At 37.2% G+C, this 14,106-nt stretch overlaps 1 protein-coding gene across 1 annotated transcript in view; it reads left to right on the top strand.

Moving 5' to 3' along the window:
• MALRD1 (MAM and LDL receptor class A domain containing 1) overlaps positions 1-14,106 on the top strand; it is a 237,299-nt gene that overhangs the window by 210,765 nt on the left and 12,428 nt on the right. Inside the window, exons 37-38 of the mRNA XM_014889594.2 lie at positions 12,975-13,057; positions 13,150-13,240. Of these exons, the coding sequence (XP_014745080.2) occupies positions 12,975-13,057; positions 13,150-13,240 (174 nt within the window). The remainder of the gene's footprint in view (positions 1-12,974; positions 13,058-13,149; positions 13,241-14,106) is intronic.

The raw sequence follows: 14,106 nt of genomic DNA, 5'->3' as shown, positions 1-14,106 counted from the left end.
ATTATTTTTTTTATCCAATAAGATGTAGTTGCAAAATGCTGTATCTTAAAAGTGGACATGCCCAGACTAAACACAAAAAGGCTTTTAAACTAAAAGCCAGCTTTTACTGGAATCTGAATTCGAACACTATTTAAATTGAGAAAGCTCAGTGTGGCTAGGGACAATAAAGCAGAAGTAAGAGCATTTACTCAGAGCTGTCCCCTTGCCTGCTTGTCCTCACAGACGTGTTCTCACTTCCCTGCTTGTTGTGGTTAACTCGGACATTTTCTGAGTAACTGCAAGCTCTGCTCCTTCTCCTTCTGTTCCAAAGAATCATCCCCTTGGCTCTCTCCTTGGCTCATCCTCTTGCCTCTCTCCTCTCCTTACAGTGGTTTCTCAGCCCTTTTAGGGGAACCATAGGCCAGCACAGCAACTTTCCAGTGTCTCCCTGACCTGCCCGGTGTGATTTCAGCTGCAGTCTCTGCTCTTCTCCCCATCTCTCCTCTGGCGGGTCAGTAGTTTCCAGGGGAAAAAAAACAGCCTCCTTCCTCCATCAAGAGTTCAACCGAAGCTATCACACTAATTGAATCCATTTAACATAAAGCTGATACTTAATACGCATATTTACATTTGGAAATAAACAGGCTGACATCTGCAGAATTTCGATATGAAAATCAAGCACTGACTGTCCTGGATAAAATGGCAAAAATGGACATCAAATTAGCCTTGCATTATCCTATCACTATTTCACAACTCTCTACATGTACCTCGTCCCCACAACATATATTCTGCTTTAGTAGGCTAGGTCTAGATGTAGTTCTGATGGTAAGTTGTGGTTAATATCACAATATAACCAAAAAAGTTATACTATACAAGTTTTGGATAGAGAAAAAGGGCACCATAGACTACTGAACTCTAACATTTATACTATTTCCCAAGACAAGAAAAAAGATGGAATAAAATGGACAGGAAACTTAGATGACAAAACTGGAAACTAAAGTAGCAGGTCATCAAAAACCTCACAAAAAGAAGGATAAACTTTGGGTTATTCTTGTTTTTACATTAACAGTGTCAATGAAACTTCTGTGGAAAAGTCCTTATAGAAAAAAAACCTAGCAAAAGAAATTGAAAAGGTCAATGTCTAATCTCACTCAAAAGACAGTAAACTGTCATATGCAAATAAGTCCAGTCTTCTTTTTCACATTAGAGAGTTGATTACCTCAGGTCTATTTGAGAACATATATGTAACAATATAACAAATTATTAATTTATTTACTCTAAAAGAAAAAAAAAGGAACTGATGTGCATCAATACGATACATTTCTTATTCTAATTCTTTGAAGGTATTTGTGAAAGTAAGTTGTCTTGTCATGGTTTTCAGCTATTTGATATTGAAGAATAAAGGCAGGGCATTGTACCACCTTTGTAACAGACTGGTTCAAGAGCAGTAAAAAAAACCATCATCTGCTAGGAACTCTGCAGAAAAAAATATACACTTTTTATTCCAAATAGATGAAAAATTGCAATGTCCTTAGATGATGAGAAGTGGGTTAATGAAATCACTTTTTCAGCTATATAAAAGCTGACTTCAGCTTATATAAACACCTCAGTCCTGCGGCTTTACAAAATGTAAATCTGCCCCTTATTGATACAGAATGTTTGTCATGGCTCCCTGCCACCTTGTCCCAACTGCTGACATAAAACCATCAGTAGGAAAACAGAACATAGCAAGGATTCTTTGATCTTACAGATTTTTTTGATGCTGCCACTGTCTGTTGGGGCTGCTGACCAGCAATGCAGGCTAACTAGGCTTTTGTTCTGCCTGGCAGTACATGCTAAAGGAGCATAAAGGCTGCTCTGAATTGTTTCATGTACAGTGATTCGTTGCACAGTAGTGCTAACAACAGGGGAATAGTTCTCATTTCTTCATCTGTACTGCATATTCCATGGCTGTAACCAAGAAGAGACTTTATTGAATGGATGCTGGAGGGCTGTTAAAATTTTTTTTATCATTAGGTCACCATATGTTATTAGAAATTTGTGATGCATGAATCACAGGAAAGATTTTGCTTTATCAAAGTACCAGGTACAACAGTTGAAATTAACGCTTCTATTAAATTAATTCAAATAAGCCACGTTTAGACCTGACTATTCTCCTCAATAAAAGTTTCAGGAATGCACTTGGAGTTCAAATTTCTCTTTAGATCAACAAATAGAGTAGTATTAAGAGCTGAAGTTTGAAGGTTTAAATACTAAGAACAGAAGTGATGATTTAGCTATTCATAATAACAATGGAGGTTTTTTCTGTTGGCTTTTTTTCTTTTCTTTATTATTATTGTGAATTACCTCTGCAGAATGCCATGATTATAATCATATTGCAATGCTAAATACTGAATACCAGAATTAAAGCTTTAGATATGGGAGGGAGGCATGGCAAGTTTGTGATCTTCCTATTAAATACGTGCTTGAACAGGCATACCTGAGGGTTTGAATTCAAATTGCATGGGAATCCTCAGTTACAGCTTCTCCTAAATTCTCAAGTCTTGACTCTGTAACCATAACAACGCTAAGAGAATGTGGAGCTGGAAGTAAGGTTGTGATGAAATTATTTTTATTGCATCTAAAGTGTCTCAGGTTCTCATAAATTGTTTAAAGGTCATTCCTCTGAAGATTTCATAAATTTAACTTGATAACGAGAAACTAGAGAGAGAATTCCCCAAGCATCTGTGAAATTCATCTCTAAAACCTGCAAATTATGCAGAGACAACATCCCTGCATTATTTTCCGTGAGCCACACTGGCAGGTGTAGAGCTCTGCTGAACTGAAGTCTTTTCTGGGTTGTGTGCAATTCAGAGCATAAACCACTGTCTCTCTGGTACATGGATGGTAAGCAAAAGAGAAGTTTTGTCTCTTTCTTTGGTTGTGGCCTGGGTTTTTTCATATAAGCATACATTTAAAATGTAAGCAAAACATTTTATAGAATGTTTTTGTGTTGATGTTATCTTAGCCTGTTCTTGTGCATCTCCCTTGTACAACAGAAGCAGAGTTAGATGTTATTGTACAGTGCTACCCCCTGTGCAAGCAGATACATTTATGACTGTCTCAGAATGGCAAAATGATTTATAATCTCCAATATATACAACAATCCACCTGCCAGGAGCAATGCCTGGTGTTGGCAGGCTCTGGTTAAAGCCAACCATTTCAGCTGATAAAATGACTGAACCAATCCTGAAAAAGGGCAGCAGAAAAAGAAAAAAAATTAAACTATTTTTTTAAATGTTATTTGTGCCAAGTGTGTAGTTAATATAGTCAAAACACTTCCATGGCTAAGCTTTTAAAATAACTATTTAATTTCACCTGGATATTGTAGATTCATTCACATGAAAGCTATTCTGAGGGTAAAAGCAGATACATGAACTGACTGAAATAAATACCTATTATTTCTTACCTAGCTATAGTGCAGATAATAATGTAGTGAGTATGTAGTACTGTCAGTTAGTATTATTGCTTAAAAGCAATAAGACCAAACATTAAAAAACAAAACAAACAGAACTCTCTACCAAAAATCAAACACCCAAACAAAACTCAAAAGAAACAAACAACAAAAAATTAACAAACAAAACCAAAACCAATAACAACCTAACAAACAAACAATAAGTTAAAAAACAAAACAAAAAACCCCCCAAAAATCCCAATCCCCAATCTAGGAAAAACAAAGCTATAAAAGGATAGTCTCTGTGGTAAAATACAGCCACTGCAAATATATTTGGATCTTTTATCGGGCTTTCTACTCATAGAGAACCCTCTCTGTTTTATCACAGCATTGTAAATTAAGCAAAAAGCTCTTTTTTTTTCCTGTGAAATGAACAAAATCTCTTCTATAATTTATTGCATTATTTCCTAATCTTACTTAAATGTGAAATCAGAGCTGGTTTTTGAAAGCAGAATAATTTTGCTACTAGCTGTCAATACAACTGCACAGGCAGACTTTCTCTCAGGTCATTCCTTAATTTCTATTCAGCCCTCTAAAAGTTGCAGCCAAGGTCTATATTTGAGACACAGTGACATAAAATGCGTTTTCTAGAGGTTTTGTTTCTCTCTCTCTCTTTCTCTTCTTGCCCTCTCTCTGTCTGTTCCCTTATTTGGAGTGTTCTTCAAAAGCAAATCAAAGATTAGGTCCAAATGCATGTTCCACAAGGAGCAAAAGGGAAGGAGGGAAAGAATAGAAGAGAAACATAAGAGGGTCAAAGAAAGAAAGGTATGCAAGATTGGACAAAAAGAAAAAAAAAAGGAGGAAGAAATAACTGGGAAACAAGGTAGATAGGCAGGCTGGCATGAAGGACTGCTTTTCTGTAAGCTGATTTCAGCTCAGCTCTCTTCAGAAAACATTTTCACTTTGCTTCAACAGGTGCTGCTGCACTGATACAGACTTCTTGGGTGGGTTTTCTTCATGTGGCAAATGGTAATGAGTAGTGCTTCAATCGCCAAGGTTCCTTAGAACGAGAAATGGTGCAGATTATTTGCTTTTCTCACTAGTGAAATGCTCTACATGCCAAGCACATTGCTTGGAGGACTTGCACCAAACTTCCCTCAGCAGACAGGGTGCCAGCCCGGTGCTCACAGTATGCCATATTTTGATTCTAGTTCACAAAATGACTGATTTTCACTGGTTTATCCAGGCTTAAAATGATAAGACTATTTTATGGACAAAGTCATTTATTCTGAGGGTCAATTTTTGGAAAGCACGGCTCCAGAAGCAGTGGGCTGAAACTCGCGACTCAGCTGTAATTTGGACTCTTACCTCCAGTCATCAGTAATAAGTGCACCTATTACATTGTTTCAAGTTGTTTATTTCACTTTTGTGTGGACGTCTCACTTCAGCATCAGTTAGAACTAAACAACACGCTTGCTGGTGGTTTGACCTTTGAGTAAATTAGGGTTGAAATACTGCTTTTGTCCTAGAGAAAACTTCATTTTAAAAAGCACTATTTTTTTTGTTCCTTAAGAAATCTTAAGACTTTTAATTTGTTTATTATCTATCTAAGTGAATAGTCATTTACCTGCTGAATTTAGCACCAAATTATTTCTTCAGTGCCAGAAGTAGCTTCACAATTTGTCCCATTGGAGCTTTTAACCAGTGATATAGTAGTGAAAAATCTGTTATCAGAAATCTATTATATAAGAAGGTGGGGAAAAGGCAGCATAAAAAAGAGTGTAATTGTTTAAATGGTAGATTGCAGGTCTGACCATCTGCTGTGAACACATACTTCTGCTTCATTGCTGTAGCTGAATATATCTGTGCCATAAAACACAGTGCATGCCACATACCAACCTTCAATGAATTCTGCTGGGGCCTATTTCATCAAACACTAAAGGCACAAAAGCAAATGACACAGCAAATAATTTCCATATAAGTCTGTGTTTCCTGATGATAGCATTAAACACCCTAAAAAAAATTCATGTGGAAGATTATCAGACACTGGTCTGAAACAGAAAGAATTTATGGAAACAGTAAGTAATTTGATTTTCAGACCTGTGATCTCATCAGAATAACTTCAAAACTTTACTTCCTTCTGAGGTGTTTAGGCTAGGAGCCAGAAAGAAATAAGGCAGATCAGGCAAGTTTCAGGTACTGGCAGAATTTCTTTAAAATTTAAGCTCAAATTCTCCATGAAATATAAGCCTTTTCATGTATCAACTAATTTCAGTGAAGAAATATGTGCTCTGAAATTTTCCAACCTCTCTGTTCAAGATGTCAGGCATTAGAGAAAGAATTTTCCCTTCCCCATGTAATAAAGGGTTTGCCTGCACCTAACAGGAAGTCACCCACAAGTTGTCTATTATACAAATCTCACCTTCATGCTCTTATTCTAAAACCAGAAGTTGCTTATTTTCTGTTTCAACATTTCACAGCAAACATTAAGGTGTTTTTCCTCTTGCCTGGCTGTGAAAAAGCTAAGCATACCTATTCAGTCAGAATTATTCGTTGTGACACTCTCACAGACAATGGTAAAGGACCCAGTGAGGACTGGTCTCTTTATTTCACACAGTCTAACTTTGTCCAAAATGTCTCTAGGCACCTCCCTTTTCAGGTGCTTAATGTTAGAAGAATTAAGTCCCTCTCTAAACCTTTAAACTGGTTACCATAGTTTCATTGTTTATCTCTATAAAAAGCAATTAGATGCACTGGCCATGTCCTTCCTTATAACAGTTCTCCTTTTCAGCTCAGGCTGTAATTAGAACCTCTCATTGTGGCTGTAAGAGCAATGAGTAATCAGTGTCTCATGCTAGGGACCTGGGAGTAGCTCCCAGCACACACTGGAGAAAAGATACATATAAAAGATAATGATGCCAATATATGCATTTTCTTCCAAATTGCCATCAGTTATCAAATTGAGCTCTGCAACCTCTAAAGAGTTTCATTCTCTGATTTAAGGAGCTCTCTACTTCATATCATTAAGTTCTTGGCTTTTAAGACTTGCTGTGGGGCAAGGATTCCCTCAGGTCAGTTAACCTGTGTGACAAATAGGTCCCTTATTATTAGTTTAAGATTTCCTTTCAGTTTGATTGAATGTTTCAGAAGATAGACAGCAACACACAATTTTTCTTCCATTTACCATATATCATTGTGTTTACCTTCAGCATATCTGCTCCCACTCATCTTCTGTGTAAATTAAATCTGATCTTTTCAGTCTCTGCCATATGACTTTAATCACTGTAATCTCTAAAGTCTTCTATCTTACTCATTATGCATACTGCATGCTTTTATGATACAAAGTGAGCCATTACTTTCTTTGAATAATCTATGAGAGTGCATAGATCTTTTCTCAGAGTACTTATAGTTCTTTTAGAATCTGTTTATACCTCATATTGCTCTCCTTCATGTTAATTCATTTGTATTTGCCACTTATGAATTTTAACAGTTTTCGGAATAGGAGCCATATCTACGTCCTCAAATTCCAGGCCTTTGTTACCATACACAGTTGCATCATATAATTCTCGTCAGAAGTTTATTCAGCTTTCTTTTATGACTATTTATGGGGAGTTCTTGTTCCTCTCATGTTCCTTGTTCCTTGCTGTGGTCCTGGGAGTTTACAGCATCTGAGGAGTATGTGTACAAAAGGATAACTGCTTTTCTGACGTAGAGTTTGCTTCTTCCTTCATAATGGAGTGAAGAGTTGCTGTTTTCATCAAGACTCTAGTGAAGCTTTGTTTGCTTAATATTGGTTGGAGGGATAGTGAGCAGAGAAACTCCCACACTGATATAGCAAAGAGATGTAAATTCTGTTTTCTGCAGGGAACTAGAGTTGTGGTTTTGGTGGGTTTTTTCCCCTGTATCATCCAACACCACTCCTGGAGCAGCCTGCACTGCAATACAGCAGCTGTCCAGCATGTAGGCATACATGGCACAGCTCCCAGACAGTGTCAGCACTCGTGTGTAATGTTCCCCATGTAATGTATTATAAACAGAAAATGCATCAGAAACATGGCAATGGCAAATCTGAGCTCACCCAGAAGCTACTGGCTCACTGCATTGGAGCAGATTCATAAGAACATTCTCTAAAGGATATTGCAAAGTATACAGTTATGTTCAGAGGAATATATAGCTACAATCGTCCACATATTATTGCCTTAATCTACATACTATTAGCACCATGTACACTGAATAGTTGGCTGAATAACTTTTGGTCATTCTGAATATGCACAAAGCAAAACAGATTAGATTTTCTATATAAATTTTTTTTTGGATAAAAATAGGAAAAGGAGGTGTGCATTGATATTCTGAAATGAAGCAGTGTATTAGCCAGACATGTTCCTGTAAATTAAACCTGCCCTGACTGAACACCAAACACAACAAACACCTTATCTGGTTTTTATTTTTTATTCTGAGTGAGATGAGCCACAGCTTCAGGCACGGGATGCAGCAACACAGGCAATGCTAAGTTCTGTCCTCTGCATTACCAATATATATATGGGGAATAATGAGTTGGAAATCCTGGAAGCAAATCTGAAGGGCTCACATTCTCCCTTCCAGGGTGACTTTTCTATAAGAACTTGCTAATAGCAGAAGACATTTTGTCAGGCAGGATAGATTAGGATGTGCACTGGCATGGAAGTATTCAAGTGCTATTTCATCTGTCTTTCTCTGTTGCTCCTCCTGTTTCAACTAGGAGGAGTTTCCTGTCTAAATGGATTGCAATGGCTATATCTGTATTTCAGATAAGCTTAAAACTTGTGTAAAATGTGGTGCTGCTAATTAGTCAGTCGTTAGTCTGAGGAAATTAATTGTACATAAATAATGTGGAATTTCAGCTTCATGGCTCAAGAGATAAATTCAGAGTCTTTTCAGAATTGTCTGTCTTAAAAATAAAATAGCAGAAGAGGATTATTAAGTAAGCTCTTCAAAATTCCCATTACCCTGCTAATGAAGATTTAACACATAGACCAGAAGACATGGTTGATCTGTACTCCTTAAGGTCCTTACACCATAACAGCATTGGTGTATCCCTGGCTGCTCTCATCAGAGAGAAAAGCAATTGTGACTTTGAAGAAGAAACTTGTCAGCCTCCCAGAAGTACAATCCGTGCTCAACAGTGGATGGCTAGTTAAGAGTGCTCTTCATTTTCTGGACTTCAAGGGAGTCATCTCTTGGGTGCATGCAAAGGCTGCTCTGACCCGGTGCTGTTAGAGTAATTAAAGTTCACTTCAGGATTGATTGTCTCAAGGATTGCACATTACAAAGGTGAAGTTTGACTCGATTCCCTATAAAGGTGCCTGGTATTATTACTGTTATTACCTGATACAATTTTGCAGTAACAGTCAAAGAGCCAAGTCTGGGGGTTGAGACAATTTTTTTGTGATTGCAAAAGCATATGATTGTGTATTCTGTGCCTCAGTACGAACACCTAAGGGAATGTCATCCATCTCCTCAAAATCCCTGTAACTTAATACCATGATTGTCCTTTCCATCTTTTTTCCCGATATTCTTATTTCTCAATGAAAAGAAGGACTCTTCCATTTTTTTAATCAACTGCCTAGTACTTCATGCATTGGACAGAGTGTGAAGCCTACAGGAAATGTCACTAGATGAGAAGAACATAATTTCCACACCCAACTTACACAGGTGCAAAGGACTGCATGGGCAGAAGGCCTTGGAGAGTTAGAGAAGGGGGTACACGTATCTCATTTCTTAAGGATGATAGGTTCTGTTTTGTCGTGTAAGTTTTGCATAGCTTCCAACCAACTAGTTTGATTGGTTGGTTATCACAAGTAGTAGTTTCTGGATTTTGTTAAATATAAAGAAATATATAGTGGTATAGCATTTTCAAACCTGTAAAAGATTGTCATTCTGCATTTCTTAGCAAAACCTCCAACTATCCTATAGAAGACCACGCCTAAAATAATAGTTTGTTTTGAAAGCACCACTCAGCTTTCTAGTAGAAAGCTTTCTGGAGTAGTTTGAAAAAATTAAAAATTATTTATATTTTATTTACCTTCATGGCCTAGGACTATTCTCTTTTTCTCTAATCTAAGGTATTGGCAGATATTAGTGCCAGAAATCTCATTCTATCCTCTCCTCTTAAGTTACAGAGTGATTTGTCCACCACAGCTATCACTGCAGTCAGCTAGAGTTTCTAGAGGTGATAAATATAAAAGGAACAAAATCTTGTAAGGTATCTATGAAACAAGGCTTTTTTGAGTATTTAAGACAAGCTTCCTTCTATTTTTGGAACAGAAATGTTTGGCTTCATTAAAAGCCAGAGGCGATGTTTGTATCAGCTGAGAGCCAAGGATATTAATGAGCAATTTTCTCATGTTTTTCTTGGAGTCTCACTGACAGTTGCAGGGTTCTAAACTAGCTGTAACTCTTACTTTCTCATCTTTTTTTTTTTTTTTTTTTTTTTTTTTTACTTGAGATGATGGAATTTTTTAGTAGTGAATAAACATATCTTATGAAGGGTTGAATGAGTCTCCAAATATAACCAAGATTTTTCTGATAGTCTTATATTTTAGCTCAGTGGCAGAGATGGTGGCTAAGATCCCCTGTCACAGTTTAAAAATAACAAATAATGTGCTAAGATACATGTGGGAGCAGTTAACCAATTTATACACTCACTCTTCAATTTTTTTGTTGTTTAGCACTCCTTTTCCATCCTGGTTTTTAAGGATTAGCTATGGTGTTTTTATTGTCTTCATCTTTTTTGCCTTGAACTCCTCCCTCTCCCTATAAAATAGTCCCCATGCTTCATGCTTTACAACATTTTTCCCATCTATTTGTTTTTGAATTTGTCCTTATAAATTACCAAATTGCAGAAATATTATCTTTGCTCAACCTTAATCCATTTTTACCTTTTTTTTTTTTTTTCCCAGCCAATGTCAGTGACACTTAAGGTAACAGCCTAGATGGACACAGTGGAAAATCATTTCACTGGCCAAAATAACACCTTGACAGTCTGACATCAGATTCCTAAGTGGTATGTGTCATGCAGCATTCAGAGATTTGAAGAGGAATTAATGGCCAAGTCAAGAGAGTTAGTAGTTGATCATAAAATCTGTGTGTATAGAAAGATAAACTAAAAGATGTTTCTTTATCCACAATCCAAACATAGCACAAATATGAGGAAATACTCCATCAATAAATGGAAACAGCATATGAAGATATATTCAGATATTTCTGGGTAATAGAACTTTCCTACAGTCCTACCAGTACACACACCTGCATTATAAGAAATAGCCCTTTGCAGCTCTGAGGTGAGTTATGTCCTGGTGCACCCAAACCAGCAAAAGGCACCTCTCATTGCCACTCTGAGTAAGTGCTTGTGCACAGCTGCAAATCTGTTTTCTTATTCTTTCTTTTACAGTCAAGTAAGTTCTGCAGTGACAAGAAAGAGGCCAATTTTGGTTAAAAGCATATCTAGTTCAACAGAATATCTGGCAAAAAGGGAGAAAGGAAATTATACAATTGAGAGTAATCAGAAAATTCTTTTGATGGGTGATTACCATCAAATTGTAATGATTCTACATGGATCCACAGAGCTTAGTATCAGCCCAGCTGCAATTTGACATTTTTATAAGATGATCGTTCTGCATAAAAGAGCAGCTTATGAATAGCATGATTTTTTGTAGTATGCTGAAGAAGAGGGAGGATTGAAAAGACCAGGTATTTTCAGTCAGTGAATACAATGGGTCTCCAGCTCAGCCAGAGCTGTCAACTGAAATTATACCATTTTTCCTTTAGAGTGAGCATGTCAGGTTATGCCACTGGCTGCAGTTTCTAAAGCTAGGATTCATTAGTATATCAATTACTAACCTTGAACAAGGTAACCCTTTAACCACAGAAAAGCCATCTGTGGTGTAAATGGGTTAAATAAAATCTCTCTCTGCCCACTGTGTTCGAGTAGGGCTGATACTTCCCTTCTGGCATAGTCTCTGCCCAGAATTTTTCAATCAGACACTGAATTGCAACAAATCGTGCATCAGTCTCTTTCGGTCTTTAGTGAAGTCACCTTCCTGTCATGTCTGAAACTGGGATATTGATCTGGATTCTGACATGCCCTGATGCAGCTACAGATTCTTGCTGCTCCTATCACCCCACCCTTCCTCTCCCTATATCCACCTCTCTTAAGTTGTTTTCTGGGAAAATGAAGTTCTCCTGTCCCTCTGAAATGCCTCCTTCACTCTGTGTGCAGCTGCTAGGGTAAGGCACGTGGGAAATACTTTGTGCTAAACTATGGCAAATAGCATGAAGTCCTCTCTCACATGTCCAAACTAAAGAACCTTAATATAAAGATTTAGTTGTGTATATGTGAGGTTTCATACTCTATATATTTAAGGAGAGAAAACAACAATTTCAAAATTACATCTCAAAAAGTGGTGACTATGCAAATCGTGGTGTTAGAGTTAGAAAGCATCTCAATATGCATTCCAGCCCACATTAATAGCTTGTGAAACTTTAAAGAAAGAAATCATTAGTGAAATGAATTTTCTATGTTTTTGACATTAATAGGACTGAAACGGGACTACTACCATCACTTCTTTCTGATACTCCCTTCTAAAAAGTTTAAAACTTATGAAGCTCATAAATCAGCAGCCATGCATATAATTGGAAAGCTGGTAGAAGTCACTCCATCAATACATTCAGGATGGGGTTCAATCACCATGTGGGGTGCCTGAAATTAAGATGTCAGTTTGTGGCTGTCTCCCTAAAAACCCTTTATGCTGCAGCCATTTGGAGATTCCCCAAACTGCTTGTGTCTCAGCAAAGGTGGCTGAGGTGTCCAGGGTCCCTTCATTCTGCTGGAGAGAGAAGGGCACAATAAAAGCAAGTAGACAAAAGCTTAATTGAGGCAAATTAAATTGACAAATGATATAGACCTTTTTGGTGAAAGTGATTAACCATTAAGCAACAGGTGTAAATCAAAACAGCAAAGATTGTGTCAGATATTTTATATTTTGGTCACTTCAAATCAAGACTGGATTTTACCAAACAGAAACTTTGGAATAATTTTAGATGGCTGCAGTCAAGTGTAGCTTTAGTTTTGACAGGGTATTTGCTGGAAAAGTATCATTTTTACAAAAAAAAAAAGAAAAACAAGAGAGGCAAATTAGGGGACAAGAGAAAAACATATTTTCGCATTCTAATTGTGTATTTTTCTCTATATTAGGATACCAGTTCCTCAACTCAGAAATGTATTTAACCCTCACATGGGGGATACATGGAAATTTGCTGTGAGAGAACAATATGATGGCATTATGGACAATGAAGCCAATTGTAATTGTTGAACTTAGTTTTATTTTTTTCTCTCCTAGTTTGCTTTGTGTATTTCTCTCTTACATTCCATTATATTAACTTTGTTGCTGCTCTCTTTGTGATTCCTGGATAAGCTTTAGTCACTGGCAAAAGTGCTCAATGAGCACTTGGCATTTCCTCTGTGCTCATCACTGTTTATGATCCTTTCTCCTCTCTTCTTCAAAAATTCTTGTTTTATTCACAGATGTGGAAAAGGATGGAAAGGAAACCGTTGCCACATAAGTGCTAAGCCTCTTCAGCCTCCAACTTCAAATTTCCAACAAAATGGTAGGTCTGTAAAAAGAAAGTAATGTCTTTCAATTCATTCTTTGAGTCTTTCATTTTACTTATTTCTTTCTTTGATTGCTCTGATTTTGCAGATATTTGGATTGGATTGGGTATCGGTTTCTTACTGATTAAAATTACAGCCGCTGCCTTGTATTTTCTTTTGAAGAAGAAAGTGCCAGAAATGTAAGTGAAACTTTTCTTTTGCATATAGCAGACAAAAATGTGGCAAAGAACAATGGCCAACTGCCCAGGCTCATTGGTTTCAACTTATAAATCTCCCCACAGTGTCTTCATATGCAACACTAAGCAGAAAATGTAACTTTGCAACAAAAGCTAACCTTAGTGAACTCCAGTCTGGAAACAATGAGCAATAGCTGGATTGCCTAGAATGTTTTGATTATGGCATTTTATGAGTATTCTTAAATTATAAAATTCAGAGTTTTTAGGATATGCCTTCAGCCTACAATTCACTATTTCACAGATATATTTACAAGTACTTCCTGACATCCCTCTGATAATCCCTGCTTTTTCTCTCCTCCCTAATTTAAGATCTTTTCTTCTGTTTACTTTACTCTAATTTCTGTATTGCTTCTCTGCCTATCTCTCAACTTATTCTGCTAGATCCTTCTCTGTCAGCAAGTACCCAGCACTGTCCCTTCCTCCTTTTCAGCAATTCCTGTTGCACATTTCCTTGTCCATTTTTCTGTTGTTAGATTTTCCTCACCCTTCATTTTCTTCTCCAGAATTCATCTTCAAAGCTGTCTCTTTTCCTTTAAACTTGTTCTCTGCTACAGACTTTCCTCTCTTTGGGGATGTTGTTATCTCCCCAAGTATCCTCTAAACTGTGCAGACTCCTGTCCTGACATTATTGCTGCTGACACGTCTCCTGTCTGCATGCTCCCCTGACAGGTAGAGCTGTCTGTGGACACAGAGGCAAAATGTTGAAGCAGAAAACTTTATTGGTTGTGCTTCTGTTAATTGAGTGCATAGCTTCACCTTCATTCCTTGCATCTCCTTCCTCTTCTTAAAAGCAGGAATAACATTTCCTT

This window comes from Sturnus vulgaris, chromosome 1 (assembly GCF_052056855.1).
Source record: "Sturnus vulgaris isolate bStuVul1 chromosome 1, bStuVul1.hap1, whole genome shotgun sequence".
Taxonomy (NCBI): domain Eukaryota; kingdom Metazoa; phylum Chordata; class Aves; order Passeriformes; family Sturnidae; genus Sturnus; species Sturnus vulgaris.
The sequence above is the reverse complement of the archived record's forward strand: the minus strand, read 5'-3'. Positions and strand labels throughout refer to the sequence as shown.